At 51.7% G+C, this 15,558-nt stretch overlaps 1 protein-coding gene, 1 long non-coding RNA gene and 1 other non-coding gene across 3 annotated transcripts; all 3 read left to right on the top strand.

Moving 5' to 3' along the window:
* The first annotated feature begins 1,680 nt into the window (after window positions 1-1,680).
* Window positions 1,681-15,324, top strand: LOC100935086 (melanoma-associated antigen D2). The gene is given in 15 exon segments (XM_031945246.1): window positions 1,681-1,763; window positions 2,042-2,109; window positions 7,943-8,102; window positions 8,105-8,312; window positions 8,560-8,968; window positions 9,820-9,933; window positions 10,174-10,320; window positions 10,768-10,831; window positions 11,233-11,312; window positions 11,736-11,830; window positions 12,341-12,420; window positions 12,526-12,568; window positions 14,039-14,101; window positions 14,730-14,844; window positions 14,969-15,324. Coding segments are annotated over 13 exon segments (1,767 nt in total). The 5' UTR covers window positions 1,681-1,763; window positions 2,042-2,109; window positions 7,943-7,969; the 3' UTR covers window positions 15,185-15,324.
* Window positions 12,575-13,729, top strand: LOC116420397. The gene is made up of 2 exons (XR_004230702.1): window positions 12,575-13,543; window positions 13,635-13,729. It is a non-coding gene; the product is annotated as an uncharacterized LOC116420397 (long non-coding RNA).
* On the top strand, window positions 14,425-14,559 carry LOC111721645. Its single transcript, XR_002770737.1, has one exon. It is a non-coding gene; the product is annotated as a small nucleolar RNA SNORA11 (small nucleolar RNA).
* Window positions 15,325-15,558: the final 234 nt, after the last annotated feature.

Raw genomic sequence — 15,558 nt, 5'->3', positions numbered from 1 at the left:
GAGGAAAAGGCTGGACAGACCAAGAACTGAAAGGGAAACTAATTCTATTCCAGAAATCCTAATTGTCAGAGACGAGACTTGAAGTTCAGCTCTTTGGGTACCAGAGTCAATGCCCTTTCTATCACATCACACCTTTTATTACCCTGAGTCTACTTCCCCGATCAGCCATTTTCTATTTTATTTTTTTCTTAAAATTTTTTCTTGACAAAACCTACGCATGGGTAATTTTTCCACACCGATCCTCACAAAACCTTCTCTTCCAACTTTTCCCCTCTCTCTCTCACCCCTTCCCCTGGATGGCGGGCGGTCCCATACATGTAAAATATGTTAAAATGTATGGGATCAGTCATTTTCTAGCTAAGTGACCCCGAGTGAATTAGGCCCAGCTTCAGTTTTCTTGTCTTGAAAATGGGAGTGATGAAAAAAATAAAAGAAAATAGGAGGGACTATCCATGTATCTTGTAAAGTCCGGGCTAGTGCCCTGGAGGCCCCAGGAACAGCCAGAGTCAGGATAAGTAAAAGTCCTCGGCCTTCAGGGGAGAAGCGAAGGAGAAGGCCAAACTGCCACAGGCTGGCCACCAACCTTTCTCCTCCTAGTCCTGCTGCAAAGTGCAGTTCTCTCACTTCTCTCACCCAGCCCTTAATCCTTACCTACGATTATCTGTATACACCAAACATCCGGCCAGCCCCGAACAGTGAGAAGGGCCATTTTCCCAACCTATGCTAACAGAATCATTGTCCAATAGGTAATTAACCTTAAGTGCTCGCTTGTCTGATTCAAGCACACCTTTTAAGAGTTTCAGCCCTTTACAGCACCTTTTACCTCACAACTGTGAGGTGTCACCACAGTAGACTGGAGTCAGGAAGACCAGAGTTCAAATCCAGTCTCAGACATTTAGTAGGTTTGTGACTCTGGGCAAGTCATTTCACTTGTTTGCCTCAGTTTCCTCAACTACAAAATGGGGATGGTGATAGCACCTGAAATAATATCTATAAAGCACTTGGCACGTGTCTGACACAAAGCAGGCACTTAAGGACTCTTTATTTCCCCCCCTGCCTCTTCTCTCAAGTTCAATGTAAACCTTAAAGCCCTCTCAGAGTGGGAGTTACCACTACAGCCAAGTTCTTCCAGATACTATCAAGGCCTTTTGCTTCCCACTCTCAAGGTGCGGTGGGGGTGGGTGGGACAGGCTTCTGTAGCACAGAGGACACCAAGTATTGGAAAGAAAGCTTACCCAGGAAGAGGAATAAAGTCAATGGTACGACAAGACCATGAGCCAGGTAAGTGGCCCAAGTACCGCTATACCCATTTTAGAGGCAAAGAAACTTAGATTTGGAGAGGTCAGAGTGGTCCCACAGCTTGGAATCCCCCAGCTAGGGAGTGGCAAACTCAGCACGCAAAGCCACGCAACCCTTTGCTACAAGAGCTGGCTCTTTCTGGTCAGTGTCAGGGAGAGATGAAGCGAACTGCTTGGGCGTTGCCTCAGGCAGACAGAGACCCGCTGAGGACCTTGGCTTACAAAGGCCAAGGCTTCCCCCCACACACACACATCCAAGGCCATGTCCAGTAGTCCTGATCTCTCTCTGGCCTCTGGATCCAGGTGGCTCCGGAGGAGAGAGCCAGACTCTCTCCCTCAAATCCAGCTCACTTGCACGCCCGGAATATGTCCCCCATGTCAAGGTTCTCTTCCCAAAGGAAGGATAAACAAGAGGGAGCGAGCGCTTTCACACCCCAGCTGCCTCAAAGCACAATGTTTCTGGAGGTGAGCTCAGAGATGTCCCAGAGGAGGTCCAGGTGGAACTAGATGTCCTCTGGGTTTCTCTCAATGTCCTGTTCTCTTTGCACAAGTGACCTCTCCCTCCCCGGCCCCCCTACTCTTCCCCCCCACCCCCACCCCGGGGCTCCCTCTGCTCTGTGCTGTTTTTAGCTGTCTGTCCACTGAGGCTCCCCACCCCCATCATGTGAGTCCTCTCCAAATCTCCCAAGTTTAGCAAAGGCCCGCCTACCCCCTCCCTGCCATTGTCTTCTGTCCTCCACCAGTGAGAGGGTCCTCTGAAGGAGCTCTAGCACCGGTGAAGGGAGGAGGCCGAGAGCGGGCTCAGCTAACAGTAAGTAACTGGGGACGTTGGAGGGGGTAAGATGTGACCATTAAGATAACGGGTGATTAGCCGGAAAGGTACTTTAAGACTCAGAGCGTGGAGAACCTTGAAAGCCCAACTTGGGATCTGGGAGTTTTTATGGTAAGCTTGGGGAGTTCAGAGCTTTCAGAGAAGAGGAATGAGCTTCTCAGAGGGAGTTTTGGGAAAATGAAGCAATCTGTGGCTTGTACCCTTGGCTCTGCAATCTCCCAGTCTCAAGGCAGTTGGTCCGGCTTTGCGTGTGCAGATTACAATGGGAACACCGGCCTTGGAGAAGGGAGAAGGGGTGGGAGGGTGGGAGGTGAACAGCTAGAAACCATTAGCTTGCCAGACTCAGTGGCCTGCAGTCTAATAAAATGGAGAGAAAATCCATCCTATCTAGTCCCCACTGCAGTAAGGGGAGCTCTTGCTGTTGCTGGGGGGGGCTCCTTATGATGACGATGATTCCTCTATCCTGCTATAGCAATAACCCTATTACACAAAGGTCCTTTTTCCTTCCTACACGTTATCTTGTTTTTAACATAAAAGACAGCTGTCTTTCAGGAGACTTTTTCCAAATCCATTCAAGTTGTCGTTGTTGTTTTGTTCATAATGTTTTCGATCCTGCTCACTCTCTTCCTGATAACAGACCACCCTTGTGCTCCCAGCATAAATCTGACTTGGTTGTAATGAAAAATAAGTTGCACTTGTTACAAGAATCTTTTACCAGTATTTTCTTGCATAATCTGGCAAGGATGCCATAGGTGATATTCCTTCTAGAGGGCTCTTCCCATGCTTCATCATTCTTTCTGTGAGAATCAGGGCTAGGTTGGTCTCAAAAAATAAAAACACTTTAGGAGACAGCCTTCCCCTTCCTGATTTGAAAATCCTTAAGCAGCATAATGCAGACTTGTTCTTTAAGTGCTTGCTACAGTTCTCTGTGCACAAAATGTTCGCTTTTCCCAGTCCAAAGTCCTCGTTTGCTACTTGTTCTTTTTCGGAGATCAAGTTGAAATCAGAAAGGACCTGACCCGGGGTTTCCGAAGCCGGTGCCCAGACTCACCCTTTGGGTACTTTGGTAAAAGCCTGAAGAATACCTCTTTCGAGGTTTAAATGAGCTAAAGCAGGGAAAGCTTTTTGCCAATGTGAAAGTACTCTTTCAATAGGAGCTACTCCTTTTTTATATAGCTATATTATTTTATATATCTATATTATTTTGCTCATTTCTCTATTTTCTACTTGTTGAGAATTCCCCTTTGCAATTTTGATTTTGCTGTCTTTTAAAAAAACTCAAATGAGCATATAGCTAACCAATGTTTACATCTTCAAAACCAATTCTGTTTTTATTAATTTAATGTCCCAAAACATCTTCTATGCTTTCATTTTCAAAATCATATTTTTTAGATTAATTTGCTTCTTTAACACAATTGCACTCTCACTTCTTTGGTCCTCCTTTTTACCCTTTAATTAGCATGGGGGTTTCAGGAATAGAAATTTTCCTCTCCCAACTGGGTTAGCTGCACCCCGTACATTTTGTGCATGTTGTCGTATTGGTAGAATTTACCTTAATAGACTGTTAGAATCATTTCTGATGATTTGGTTTTGGCTCCCTTCATTATTGGCCATTTTTGATTTTACATCATTATCGTCTCCAAATACTTCCTTCCTTGCCTTATTCCCTCCTCAGGAAGTTTCCCCTTACAATAATGATGTAAAAGATTATTTCAGCAAAACCAAATCAAAGCTGGTACATGTCTGACAGCATGTACTCTGCATCCATGGGCTCCCACCTCTCCAATGAAAGAGGGAAAGTCTCTTTTGGGGGAAGCCCAGCTCCACTTTCTTGTTCTTTTGATCTATATTTTGGAAATCGTGTGTATACCATTTTGTTCAGTTCTATTTCCCTCATTCTGTATCATTGCACACGTCTTGCGTGTTTCCCTGAATTTCTCATTATCCTAGCTTATTTCATCATCGTATCACTCCCAATGGATGAGCAGCTACTTTATTGCAGAGATAGCAACAGATTTGCCTATATTGGGGGGGGGGGAAGAGAGGAGAAGGAGGCAGTCCTGACCTTCAGTCAGTGATAGAGACAAGATTCAAACCTTTATTTCTTGAACCCCTACCCCCTCGAATTTAGGGCAATTCTTGGGTAACTCAGAGAAGACAGCGATTGCTCTGGACTGGATCATTCAGGGAAAACTTGTTAAGGTTGTGGCAGTTTGGACTATAATTGGGATCAGATAAGGCTTCTGCTTGAGGGTCAAGAAGTGGAGGTGTTCCAGCTCAGGACAACTGTTTGACTTTTTTGGGGGGAGAGGTAGAAGAGACCTTAGTGAAATCATTGTGTATGAACATCCCAATAAGTGGGCAGCCCTGATTTGGAGACCTCCAGTGAGTGAAAGCATTCCCTTCCAACTTGAAATAGCATGAAATTTTAGATATTTTGTCCTTATCATGGACCGAAATCTGCCTCCTTGCAGCTTTTAACCCTTTTGGGTCCTAATTTTGTCCTCTGGGGCCAAGTAGAAAAAGGATAATCTCTTTTCCAAAGGATGACATTTCAAATAGTTAAAATAGTGGGCGGCTCCACTCCACCTCTTCCCTGTTCTTCTCCCCAGACTAAGCACTGATGCTACAGCATGGTCTCCATCCGGTCTTCTCAGCACCCTAGTAGTCCACCTTGTTAATGATGTGCTCCAACTTTTCAGTATCCTTCCTTCAATGTGGTTCCCAGAATTTTAGACAAGATGTGGCCAGGGCAGAAGTCTGGGGGACCTTCAAATCTTCAAACCTTTGTAAAGTTTTCCCTATGGATCCAAGTCTTGTTCTTAGGTCAGTGATGCTTGTTACTGGGGCTTCCCCTTCAGGATTGCCCGAGCCCAAGTCTAGGGTTGCAATGCTACTGGCTTTCTCTTGCAAGTCCGGTACTCTGAGGGTTTGTGTGGATGGCAAATGCTGTATGCCTTTTGCCTTGGAGAAGGCTCTTGGCTGCCTATGTGGCCCTGGGATATGAGGTACTATTTTGGGGGAGGGGAGTAGAACATACAATTGTGGTTTGGGCATTTTGATGGGACTTCTCTTATACCAGACACTTTATGAGACTTGAGAGTCACAGCTTGAGTAGTTACCATTTGTTAGTGCCTCCTTGTTCAGTTAAACACAAATGATTTGAAAGTGGAATTAAACTGAATTAAATAGAATTTTACTGCTGTTCCCATAGAACTGAATTTTCTCCTTTCCACAACAGTCTCTGCTCTTTGTACTCTTCTGTACTAGAAACTAAAACCAACTGGCTAGGACAAGGCTAAGAGATGCCCATGTGCTTCCTAAGATACACGGGTCTAAGTACTCCCCGATAAAATCTGTCTGAGCTATCAGCTCCGGTCATTTTGCAAGCACACAGACATTGCTTAGCAGGGTCCCCTGGCTCCTAAACTTCTCTTGAACTCCTCGCTGAGTTTGGGTTTTTTTTTTTTTAATAGGTAAAAAAATATTCCCAAATCATAATTTACCAAAATATCTATCTCATGGGGTTCCTATCTTATCTCCACTGCACCTTCTGGCCACCTAAAAGGATGCTATATTTGATTATATTTCCTGGATGGAACGGAAAAGAAAAGATAACATGAATATTCCCAGTTGGCTGAAGTCCAGCCATTCCTCGAGTGAGCTAAAGTCCTAAATCCCTGTTAAGATCTTTATTCTCAATTTCACTTTTGGCAAAGGAACAGTCATACGATAGCCTTTTGTGGAGAAGAGCAATTCCAGATCGCAGTCACAAAGTGAAAGCAAAGAGAACCTTGCCATCCCATGGCAGGTGGCACTCAGGAGCCTGGCTCCTATTAGAATGGCATCTGCTTCCCGGCTGATTGCCGGCTGCAGCTTGAGGCCGGTGAGTAATAAGGGGATGGTCCTTGGAGGTTTGGGCAAGAGCCGTCTCCCTCATCTTCCTTCAGGGGCCGGTGCTGTCCAGAACGTCGGCCGGAGGGCTGGCTGTCTTTGGCACAGCCGGCGTGTTTCTCCTGCTTACGCTCTAGCATCTTTTAGTCTGTTTTCTATAAATCCGGTGACCGTTTTGAAGTCTCCTGCTATGGCACTATATGAAACAATTGCAAGCAACAACTTAGACGAGGAGTCCCGGCCTTGGGACTCCCTGCTCCCCGAGTTTTCCCTTCTCCCCGGTGCCTAGAAATAGCAAGAAAACAAAGGGGAAAACACTGAGCATTTGGCTTACAGAGGGCTGCTGCAACCATGGGTGACAGGGAATTCACTTGAAATTCAGAATAATAATAACAGATAGTCAATGGGGCCTGCAATCTCATTGATTTGGAAGTTCTTCCCAATGATATGGGATAGAAGGGTCACTTTTCCACCCACTGATGAGATTTATCCAAGATATTTTGACCCTCCCACTTCACAGATAGTTTGTGACCTTCCCATGGTCACACAGGTTATCGGAAGTGTTGGAGGTAGAATTCAAAAGCAGGTATCCTGAATCTCCTGTAGCTAGGGCCAAATCTGGAATCAGGAAGACCTGAATTGAAATCCAACCTCAGACACTTCCTAGCTGTGTGATCCTGGTCAAGTCACTTCACCTTGTTTGTCTCAGTTCTGGAGAAGGAAATGGCCAACTAGTCCAGGATCTTTGCCAAGAAAAGTCCAATAGGGTCACAAAGAACCAGACACAATCGAAATGACTGACCAGCAAGGACAATGATTTCTTGACTCCCTCCTGTTCAATGAATTGAACTGAATTCCACTGAACTCGGTTAAATCGAAGCCAATCAATTGAACAGGAATTTATTATCTACTCTGTGCCGGGCACTGGGGATTCAAAATATAAATACAGGACAGTTCTTGCCCTCAAGGGAATTTCATTGTTCTAGGACACTTCCACACTTTCACATATGAGGGAATGCAAGATGGAAAGCAAATGAATTTAAGGTGATTTGGAGGGGGTGGGGGACGATTCGGAAATTCACAAAAGGGGAAATCAAGAAAAGGTCCTTTCAGGATGTGGGTATGGGCCGATCTCTGAGGGGAGTTAGGGGTTCCAAGAGGTAGCACTTGTCAGGCATGGGGGGCTGGGCAGCTTGAGAGGAAAGCTCAAGTGTCTCATACTCTGAAAAGCAAAGAGACCAGTCTGGTTTTCACATAGATCACGTGAGAGGGAACCCCTGGAAGGTATCAGGTAGAGAAGTGTGCATTCGGGGCACCCTGAACAGGGAGCTATGCTTTAGGAATAGGCATCTGGCAGTTGTATTGACAGACTTGAATTAGCCAAAATGACTGGAAAGGGTTGTTGGGATGGAGACCTTCTCTCCCCCACCTCCTCTTGGCAAAGAGAAATTAGGGTGAGTGATCAGGTCTCTCCAGAGCCAGCTCTTGAAGGGGCCATAGCTAAGAGGCAGGAGTGGACCCACCTGCATGGGGTATAGCAGGGTCCTGATGGACTGAGACAGAAGGGACCTGGGCTGAATTGACCGGAATCAATAGAATACATTGGACTCGGGTGCATCTGGAGTAAACTCAACTGACCAGTAAGGAGGAGTAGGCTTCCCTGCCCCAAGGGTTTCCAGTGGAGGAACCCGGTGATGACCTCTTGTGTCTCAGGTGCTGGGGACTGCCCATGAAGCCGGTCAAGGGCATTGGGAGGGCACTGAGGAGGCCCTACCTCGGGTCAGCCTATGCAAGGAGAGCTAGTCCCATCTGGCACCTGGAGGGGAGTTGACCCTACCATGATTTTTAGTGCTGACGTCGTCTGCCCCTATTGGGCACTGCCAGACTTATAATAGCCCTCGTATGTGTGTGCCCTCAGTTGTGAGACAGCGTCGCAAAGGAAGAGATGGCAGCCAAGCAGCCCCGAAGAGGGTCGGCCCGAGGCGGCGGCCCTCAGAGCCGAGGAGAGGACATGGAGGCCATGATGGATGCCTGGCACCGGCTGGGCACCCTCACCGACCTGCAGGGCGAGTCTAGTGGCGGCAGCAGCGAGGCCGCTCTCGCACCCGCTGGCCTCGCTGGGCCCCAGAGGGAGCCCCCCCGCAGTTCGGCAGCTCCAGCTCCAGCCCCACCCCCACCCCCGGGCCGGGGGCCGGGTCTGCTCCGGAGGAGGGCTCCTTCCAGGAGGAAGGCGCCTGTGCCGGGGCCGTTGGAGAGACTGAGGCTGCCGAGGCAGCGGCCGCCTCCAGGTAAGTGCCGAGTCGGGCCCCTCGCGCTAAGTGGGGCTGCTGAGTGGGGGGGGCGAGTCCCTGACTGGGGAGGGCGTTTGGGAGGGGGCGCGGCCCCGTGGGTGCGAGCTCCCCCGCCTCGCGTGGCTGGGGGGCCGCCGGCACGTGAGTCGAGTGGGACCGCGCACGCGCCCCCCTCCCCTCCCGCGGTCGGGGTTTTCCGGTGGGCGCAGCGGCGCACGCGCCGTGTCTCTCTTCTCCTCCGCAGTCCGTGCCCAGACGCGTGGGGAGGTCAGCAGCCCAGGGAGAGCGAGGAGAGCGAGGGCAGCAGCGAGGCGAGCGAGGGCGGCCAGAGGCGCAGGGAGCGCAAAGCGGTCGCCGCCCCCGCCCAGCCTCTCTTCCCCGAGGCGCCCCGAACCATGAGCGGCAATCCAAACGTGGCGCTCGGGGCCCGCCCCCGGCAGCCCATGGGCGGGCGGCCGGGGCCGCCCGCGCGGGCGGGGCCAGAGCCGAGGGAGCTGCGAGAGGCTGCCGAGGAGGCGGGGCGAGCGGCGGGCTCCGGGCGCTGGCGGTAGCAGCCCTCCCCGCCTGCGGCCGGCCTGCCTCGCTCACTGCTGCGCTCCAGGGCCTGCGGAGCCGAGGCCGCTGGCGGCCTGGACGAGGGCCCTTCCACCTCGGCCTCGGGGTGGCCGGAGCCAGGTGAGCAGAGACGGGCGGGGAGGCTGAGGTTGGGGAGGGGGACTCGCCAGCATTGAGGGGACGGGGCGGCCGATGGGGATGGGGGGCATCATCGAAGGGAGTGGGGCTGGGGGGGGAACCTTCACCGGCTACTGAGGGGAGGGGGCTCAGCCGATTTTCGGGGGGAGGCGTAGGCGAAGGGTGGGCAGTGCTCTTTGGCCCGTGGAAGCTCCCGGAAGGAGGGGAAGGTGCCGGCTACGGTGGGGGAGGGGAGGATTCAGATCTGGGGAAGCTCCTGGAAGGGGGAGAAGAGAACTTGGGCTACAGCGGGGCTCGCTGTAGGAGCGAAGGTCGATAGCTACCCGAAGGAGCACTCGGTCCGTGGAAGCCAGGAAAATTCGGGGCGGGGGGAGGGGGGGCGCTTGGTGAGGACTTGGGTTGGAGTGGGTGAGAATGGGCAATGGAGCGAGGCTCCGTCCTCCATCTTCTTGGCTGGGGGCGGGCTTGGGCGAGGCAGGTTCCGTAGCCGACGGCCCTGTAGAGGGAGCCAGGCCCTGAGAAGCAGGTAGCGTTAAGGTTTGCTGGCTTATGAAAGAGGCACCAGTGATGAGAAAGCGGGCGAGGGGGGGGGGGGGCCGCCAGGCCGAGGGGAGTCTGATTGTTATGGGAGCTTCGGGAGGAGGGGGAAGCTGGGGAGGGAGGCAGGGCGGCCGGGATCTGGTGGGGGGCTCGTTCCCCTAAGTGGGGACGACTGGGCACAGGGATGGGCTTAGTGAGCCACCTAGTGGCCCAGTCGTGGCTAGCGAGGTGGCCTTTAAAAGGGGGTGTGTCTGTGAGGGATCCTAAGTAGACCGTGGGCTTGGGGGGCAATAGTGCTTTTCAGGATCAAGATGCGGCTGTGGGGAAAAAGTCGCCCAGAAAGAAGAGAGGAGCCCGCAGAAGGACAGTGCACGTTCCTCTCGAGGTCAGTCTGCTGCTACCCTTCCTGGCACCCAAGTCCCTGCAGAGCCCTCTTCCCCTGCTTTGTTTTTTCCTGCCCCCAGAGCAGAGGATGCCCTCTTTGTATCATAGAAGCAGCCTTACAACCCGACCCCGGAGGTTCTCCCCAGCTCTTGACGCCCCTTAGGCAGGAATAGCTTCCTGGATTTGGGGCCCACACCTCCTAAGGGAAGCCCCTCTCCCTTCTTTCTTCCTGCCACTGCAGGTGGAGAAGTCTAACAGCGACGATGAAGAAAGGGATGAAGTCCGCAGACCCAGCCGCAGGGAGGAGGAAGAGGAGGAAGAGGAAGAGGTGCCTAGGACAGGTTTGGGAAGCCTGCCCCACAGATCTCATTCCAGGCTGGAAAAGAAGGTATGGCTCTTGTTTTACTTTATTTTTCTTGAGAGTTTTTGGGGGGATGGGGTGGGGAGAGGGAGATGTTTTCTGTCACAACATGACCTTTCTGAAACTGTTTTCTGTAACTTCACATGAGCTTTTTTAATAGGGGTGAAGGTGGGGTTAAGGGAGAGAATCTGGAACTCAACATTTTAAAAACAAATGTAAATATTGTTTTAAGTGTAACTGGGGAAAAACCAGAAAATGCTGAAGAAATCCATTTTCTAAAAAAAAAAAAAAAAAAAAAAAGAAGGTAAGAGCTCAGTTTTCTTCTACCTCACCTTGTCTGTCACCCTGCTGTCTTTATAATCTTTTGGGCGTTTTTTGGGTGCTTTGTCAGCTTGATTCTCCTTCCCTTCACCTTGCTCCGATAGTCTCAGCCTCCTGTCTCTCTCCAGCTCTAACCCTACATTCTCTCCCCAGGCCTGTGAGGTGGTCCATTACCTGCTAGTGAAGGATCAGACAAAATTGCCCATTCACCGAACTGGTAAGTGGCTGCTCCCTCTCCGCTCTGCCCCGGGGAGCCCGCCTTTCCCAGCTGTGCCCCGAGTCAGCTTTCTTCCTGTCCCCATCAGACTTGAGCCCAGGAGTTTTAGACTTTCTCTGTTACCTCATCTTACCCCTTAGTCTCAGAGTTGCAGGGCAGAGCTCCCCACCCTTTTGCCTGTGGAGCGCCTCTTTTGAAGATCCAGTAAAGAAAAAAGTTCGAGAAGGGCCAGACAGGTTGTGCGGGAAGTAGGAAAGATGCCCCAAGCAGCAGCAAGTGATCACTCCGTGTCCAGTACTGGACAGAGGCCAAGAATGAGGAGTCCACGGGAAGGGCCCCGGGGCCCATCCCATTTGGGGGTGAAGAAAGTTGGAGCTGTGACTATTGCTTGTCCTCCATAGATATTGTGAATACTGTTATTAAGGAATACAAGGACATGACCACAGAGATCATCAATCGAGCTGGTCAGATGTTGGAGCAGGTCAGTGGGTGCTGCTGAATCATCAGATGATAGCTGGGAAAGATCCAGTGCAATGCGCCCTCATTTTGTGTGTGCTGGGCCTAGAGCCTCGGACTCTTGTCCTCGTGGCTGCCCAGCCTCCCCCTCATTAGCATTTCCAGCCGGTGTTGCACTTTTTCTTTGCTCATTTGCCCAGATTCCTCATAAAACCTGCAGCTGTGTAGTCCGGGTCTGTGTCCTCTCCTGCTGCCATCCTGCCCCTGAACTCCACCCACCTGTATTTTGCACTTTCTCTTTTCCCATCTCTGTCCCAGCCTCCGAGGCTCCTCTAGTCGTGGGAATCGATTTCCACAAACCCCAACTTGTGTCGTTCTCTGCCTGGGGTTTGCTGAATGCTGTTGAGCTCCCTCTTGCTGAGCCTCTCCCCTCTCTCTCCCTCGCCAGGTGTTTGGGTTAGAGCTGAAGGAGATCGATGATAAGGCTCCTGCTTATGTGCTCCTGAACAAGCTGGAGCCCCTGGAAGATGACGCTCCGAGACCGTAAGAAGGGAGAGAATCTGATGTCATTTCCCTCCTTCCCGCTCCAGAGTCCTGTGACCTCCCCTTCCTCTAGCTCATGACACTACACTGGCTGCCAACCGGCCCAATCAGGGACCAAATGAGAAACCGGGTTTTGTATGAGGAACCCGGACCTGGCCTTTGTAACCGAGAAGTCCCTCAGGAGTACTCTAGGGCTCACTGCTCCCACTTGATGCCATCCCGGGAAGAGAAGTCAGTTGGCCATGGGAAGCAGAATCTAGAAAAGGTGTTTTAGAGCTGAAAGGGACACCAGGCGATTGAGTCTAGCTCGGTCCCCACACTTCACAGTGGAGGCCCACGAGCGAATTGGCACAGCTGGTGCTTAGGAGACGTGAGGACTAGGTTTCAGCCCAGAGGTCTTAGAGGGAAGATGATGGGGGGCAGGGGCGCGTCTGTTTGATTCCCTGGGTCTCCCAGCTCCCCTTAGGAATCAGCCTTGCATGAAGGTGATAGTCTTCTTTTGTCCTCCAGAAAACATGATACAGCAAAGATGGGACTTCTGATGGTGATCCTGAGCCTGATTTTCATGAAGGGGAACTCTGCCAAGGAGGGTGAGTACCCCAATCTTCCCCTGTGGGAGGGAGACCGAATGGGGTGTAAAGGAAGCGATCGGCCACTCACTGACTCCCTTTCTCCTTTCTCTCTCTCTTTACCAGGTATGGTTTGGGACATGCTCAGGAAGATGCGACTTAACCCAGAGTATGGTGTAGCAATGGAATGCTTTCCTTTCTTTTTTCTCAGCCATCCCTCCCCCTCCTCCAAAGATGGGCTTGGTCATTCTCCCAGACCCCACCAGACTGGCAGGCAGGCTGACGTGTTTCCGGTAGTGCTAGGAATCGTGGCGAAAGCGCCCGACACTGGCCGTTCTTCCCTAAGCTCAGATCCCTTTAGCTGTGCTGAGAAGGCCGGGACACACAGAAGGAAGAATGAAATGCAGTCCTGGTGTCTTCCTAGAATCCCGGGACCACAAGGCCCATTGCATCTGTGCTTCCTCTCCCCTAGTCTTGTGAAGTGGGAGATGCAAGTATTTGATCTTCCCATTTTGTAGATGGAGAAACTAAGACTCTGAGAAGGCTTCACATTTAAAAACTGTTCCTATTTGTTTTCTTAGAGAATAACGTTTCATTCCATTCCCACACTCTAGTTTCTTCGGTCTTTTCCTGCCACCAAGAGTATGGTTGTTAATGCTTTGCCGTAGACAGAACTTTTCCCTTGTGTCTGGCCTCGGATCATGACCTGGGGTCTAAAGCTGGAAGGGCCATCACAGGGGAGTTTTTGCTAAGTGGGGTGGGCTAGGGGAATAAAAGGAATTCTTTAGGATTGGCTTCAGACTAGGTGAGCTCAGCAGAGTCTTGACTCATTTCGAGATCCAGGGGCAATGGGAAGAAGCCAGAGAGACATTTTAAAGCTAATGGTTAGTGCAGACCCTGAGAAAGGCTGTCCCAGCATCCAGTAGGCTCCCCCTTGCCAAAGGTCTTCAAGCAGGATGACATGGCTGATTGAGAGAGAAGACATTCACATACAGCTCCAAATCCCCATTCGTGATGATCTCATAGGAGTAAATCTTACTCATGGCACGGGCCCTCCCAGGGTGAGGAGAACATTCTGAAGCCATTTCTGTTGCTGCCCCTGAGTTAGGCTATTCTACCGTGAGACATCTGCTAGTCTCTGAAGGTCAGTTGACCCCCTGGGATGGTCACCTGCTTCTCCTGGTTCTGCTCCGGGGATCCCAGCAGAATAAACCTCCATTTTTCAAACTCTGTAGCAATCCTTCAGGGTGGCTAGAGCCCTGGGCTAGGAGTCAGGAAGCCTTGAGTTCAAAGCCAGCCTGAGACACTTACTAGCTGTATGACACCCTAGGTAAGTCACTGAAGCCTGCTTACCTCAGTTTACTCATCTGTAAAATTATCTGGAGAAGGAAATGGCAACCCATTCTGTATCTCTGCCAAGAAAACCCCCAATGGGGTCGTAAAGAGTAGGACTAGTCACTGAAGTGACTAGCCAGCAGCAGCAGCAGCTACTGCTGCTGTCCTTTGGATGCTTTGGGACATTGACCAGAGCCTCCCGAGGCTTCTCCTTGGGGTCGGCATGTCCTGCACTCTCAAGGGTCTAGAAATACTTCCCAGATTCCTTTGCGTCAGCTAACATGCTTTTTCCTTGTTTCTTTAGCAAAAAGCATCCTCTCTTCGGGGATGTGAAGAAGCTGGTCACTGACGAGTTTGTCCACCAGAGGTGAGTCGGTGCCTCCCGAGCAGGCCCTCCCAGAGCCCCGTGGTGCCGAGCTTTAGGTCGGAGGAGCTTGCTTTGGGCTCGGCCCCTTTTGCCCTCCTGGCCCCGAGAGCTCAGCCCCCCCCAGACGGCGTTCCCTCCGTGTCTGGGTTGTTGGACGTTAATAGTAACCCTTGTTGTCTTCCTCACGTAGTAGCTGTAAGTGAAGTGCTTTGTAAATGCCGGAGCGTGAGCCATTATCGGCTCCTTGGTTTCCGTGACCATCCCTCTGTTACGAGCCACCTTCCGCTTGCGCAGAAATCCCTCCGGCCCCCGGGCTGGCAGGAGTGGTGTGATCAGAGCAGTCGGCAGAGAGCGTGGCCAGGCTGTTTACCACACACCACACAGCAAACCCAAGAGGTCCTTCAATCACAGGGAGGCAGAAGCCTTTGCCTCACTGTCTCTCAGTTGACCGCACATATTTAGCCTCGTCGCTCCCGAGAGCTCGAGGTTGCAGGTGGCATCTGGGTCGGGCTTGGGAAAAGGCCTGACCCCGGATGGAGTCGCGGAGGGCAAGGTGGTGACTCCCGGGGGTCTGGGGGAGGGCGAAGGCCAAACTTGGAGATGAGGACTCTTTTCCCTCATCCCCAAGGTATTTGGAGTACAACCGGATTCCCTACACTGATCCTGAGGAGTATGAGTTCCTCTGGGGACCCCGAGCTTTCCTGGAGACCAGCAAGATGCAGGTCCTTCGCTTCGTGGCTAAGGTAGTAGCAAGGGTGGGGTGAGGTGTGGGGAGGGCTGCTCGCCCCCTGGGCCTGAAGGACGGGGCACCCTGTTACTGCTGAGCTCCCTGGTTTCTAACGGGTGACCAACTCTGCTTTCTCCTAGATCCAAAAGAGGGACCCTCGTAGCTGGGCGGTCCAGTACAACGAAGCCCTTCGGGAGGAGGCCGCGGCCGCTGCCTCAACCTCCGCTTCGGCTTCGGCCTCCGCTTCCGCTTCCGCTTCCGCTTCGGCTTCGGCTGACGCCGACGCCGACGCTGATGGCGAGGCCGAAGCCTGTGCCTCTGCCTCTGCTTCTGCTTCTGGAAGTTTCCTGGACTAGGAGAGTGCACACTCCGAGTGCCCCACGAAAGTGGTGATTCCAAAGCACAAGAAGCAGTGTTTTACATGTTTTGTGCACAGTAGTTGTAAGTTAGGACCCGTCCCCTCTGTAGTCTAAGTTCAATAAAAGTTGCAAGTTCACCCATGTGGTATCTTTGTGCACCTCCAGGTCTGTGCGCGTGGGCCCCTTGCCGGCAGGGCTGCTGGCCTTGGAGCCACAGTGGCAAACTCCTCCCGGTGTCGGTGTTTGTCCCGGACTGGCCTTGGAGTTTAGGGTGGGGGGTGGAGTCCCAAGAAAGTGTTTGGAAAGCACTTAGTCCAGTGCCTGCCCTCCCCCCATCCTCTTCCCACCCAAAGTAAGTAACTGAGGTTCTT

Source organism: Sarcophilus harrisii, chromosome X (assembly GCF_902635505.1).
Source record: "Sarcophilus harrisii chromosome X, mSarHar1.11, whole genome shotgun sequence".
Lineage (NCBI taxonomy): Eukaryota > Metazoa > Chordata > Mammalia > Dasyuromorphia > Dasyuridae > Sarcophilus > Sarcophilus harrisii.
Note: the sequence above shows the minus strand (reverse complement) of the source record. Positions and strands in the feature narration are given on the sequence as shown.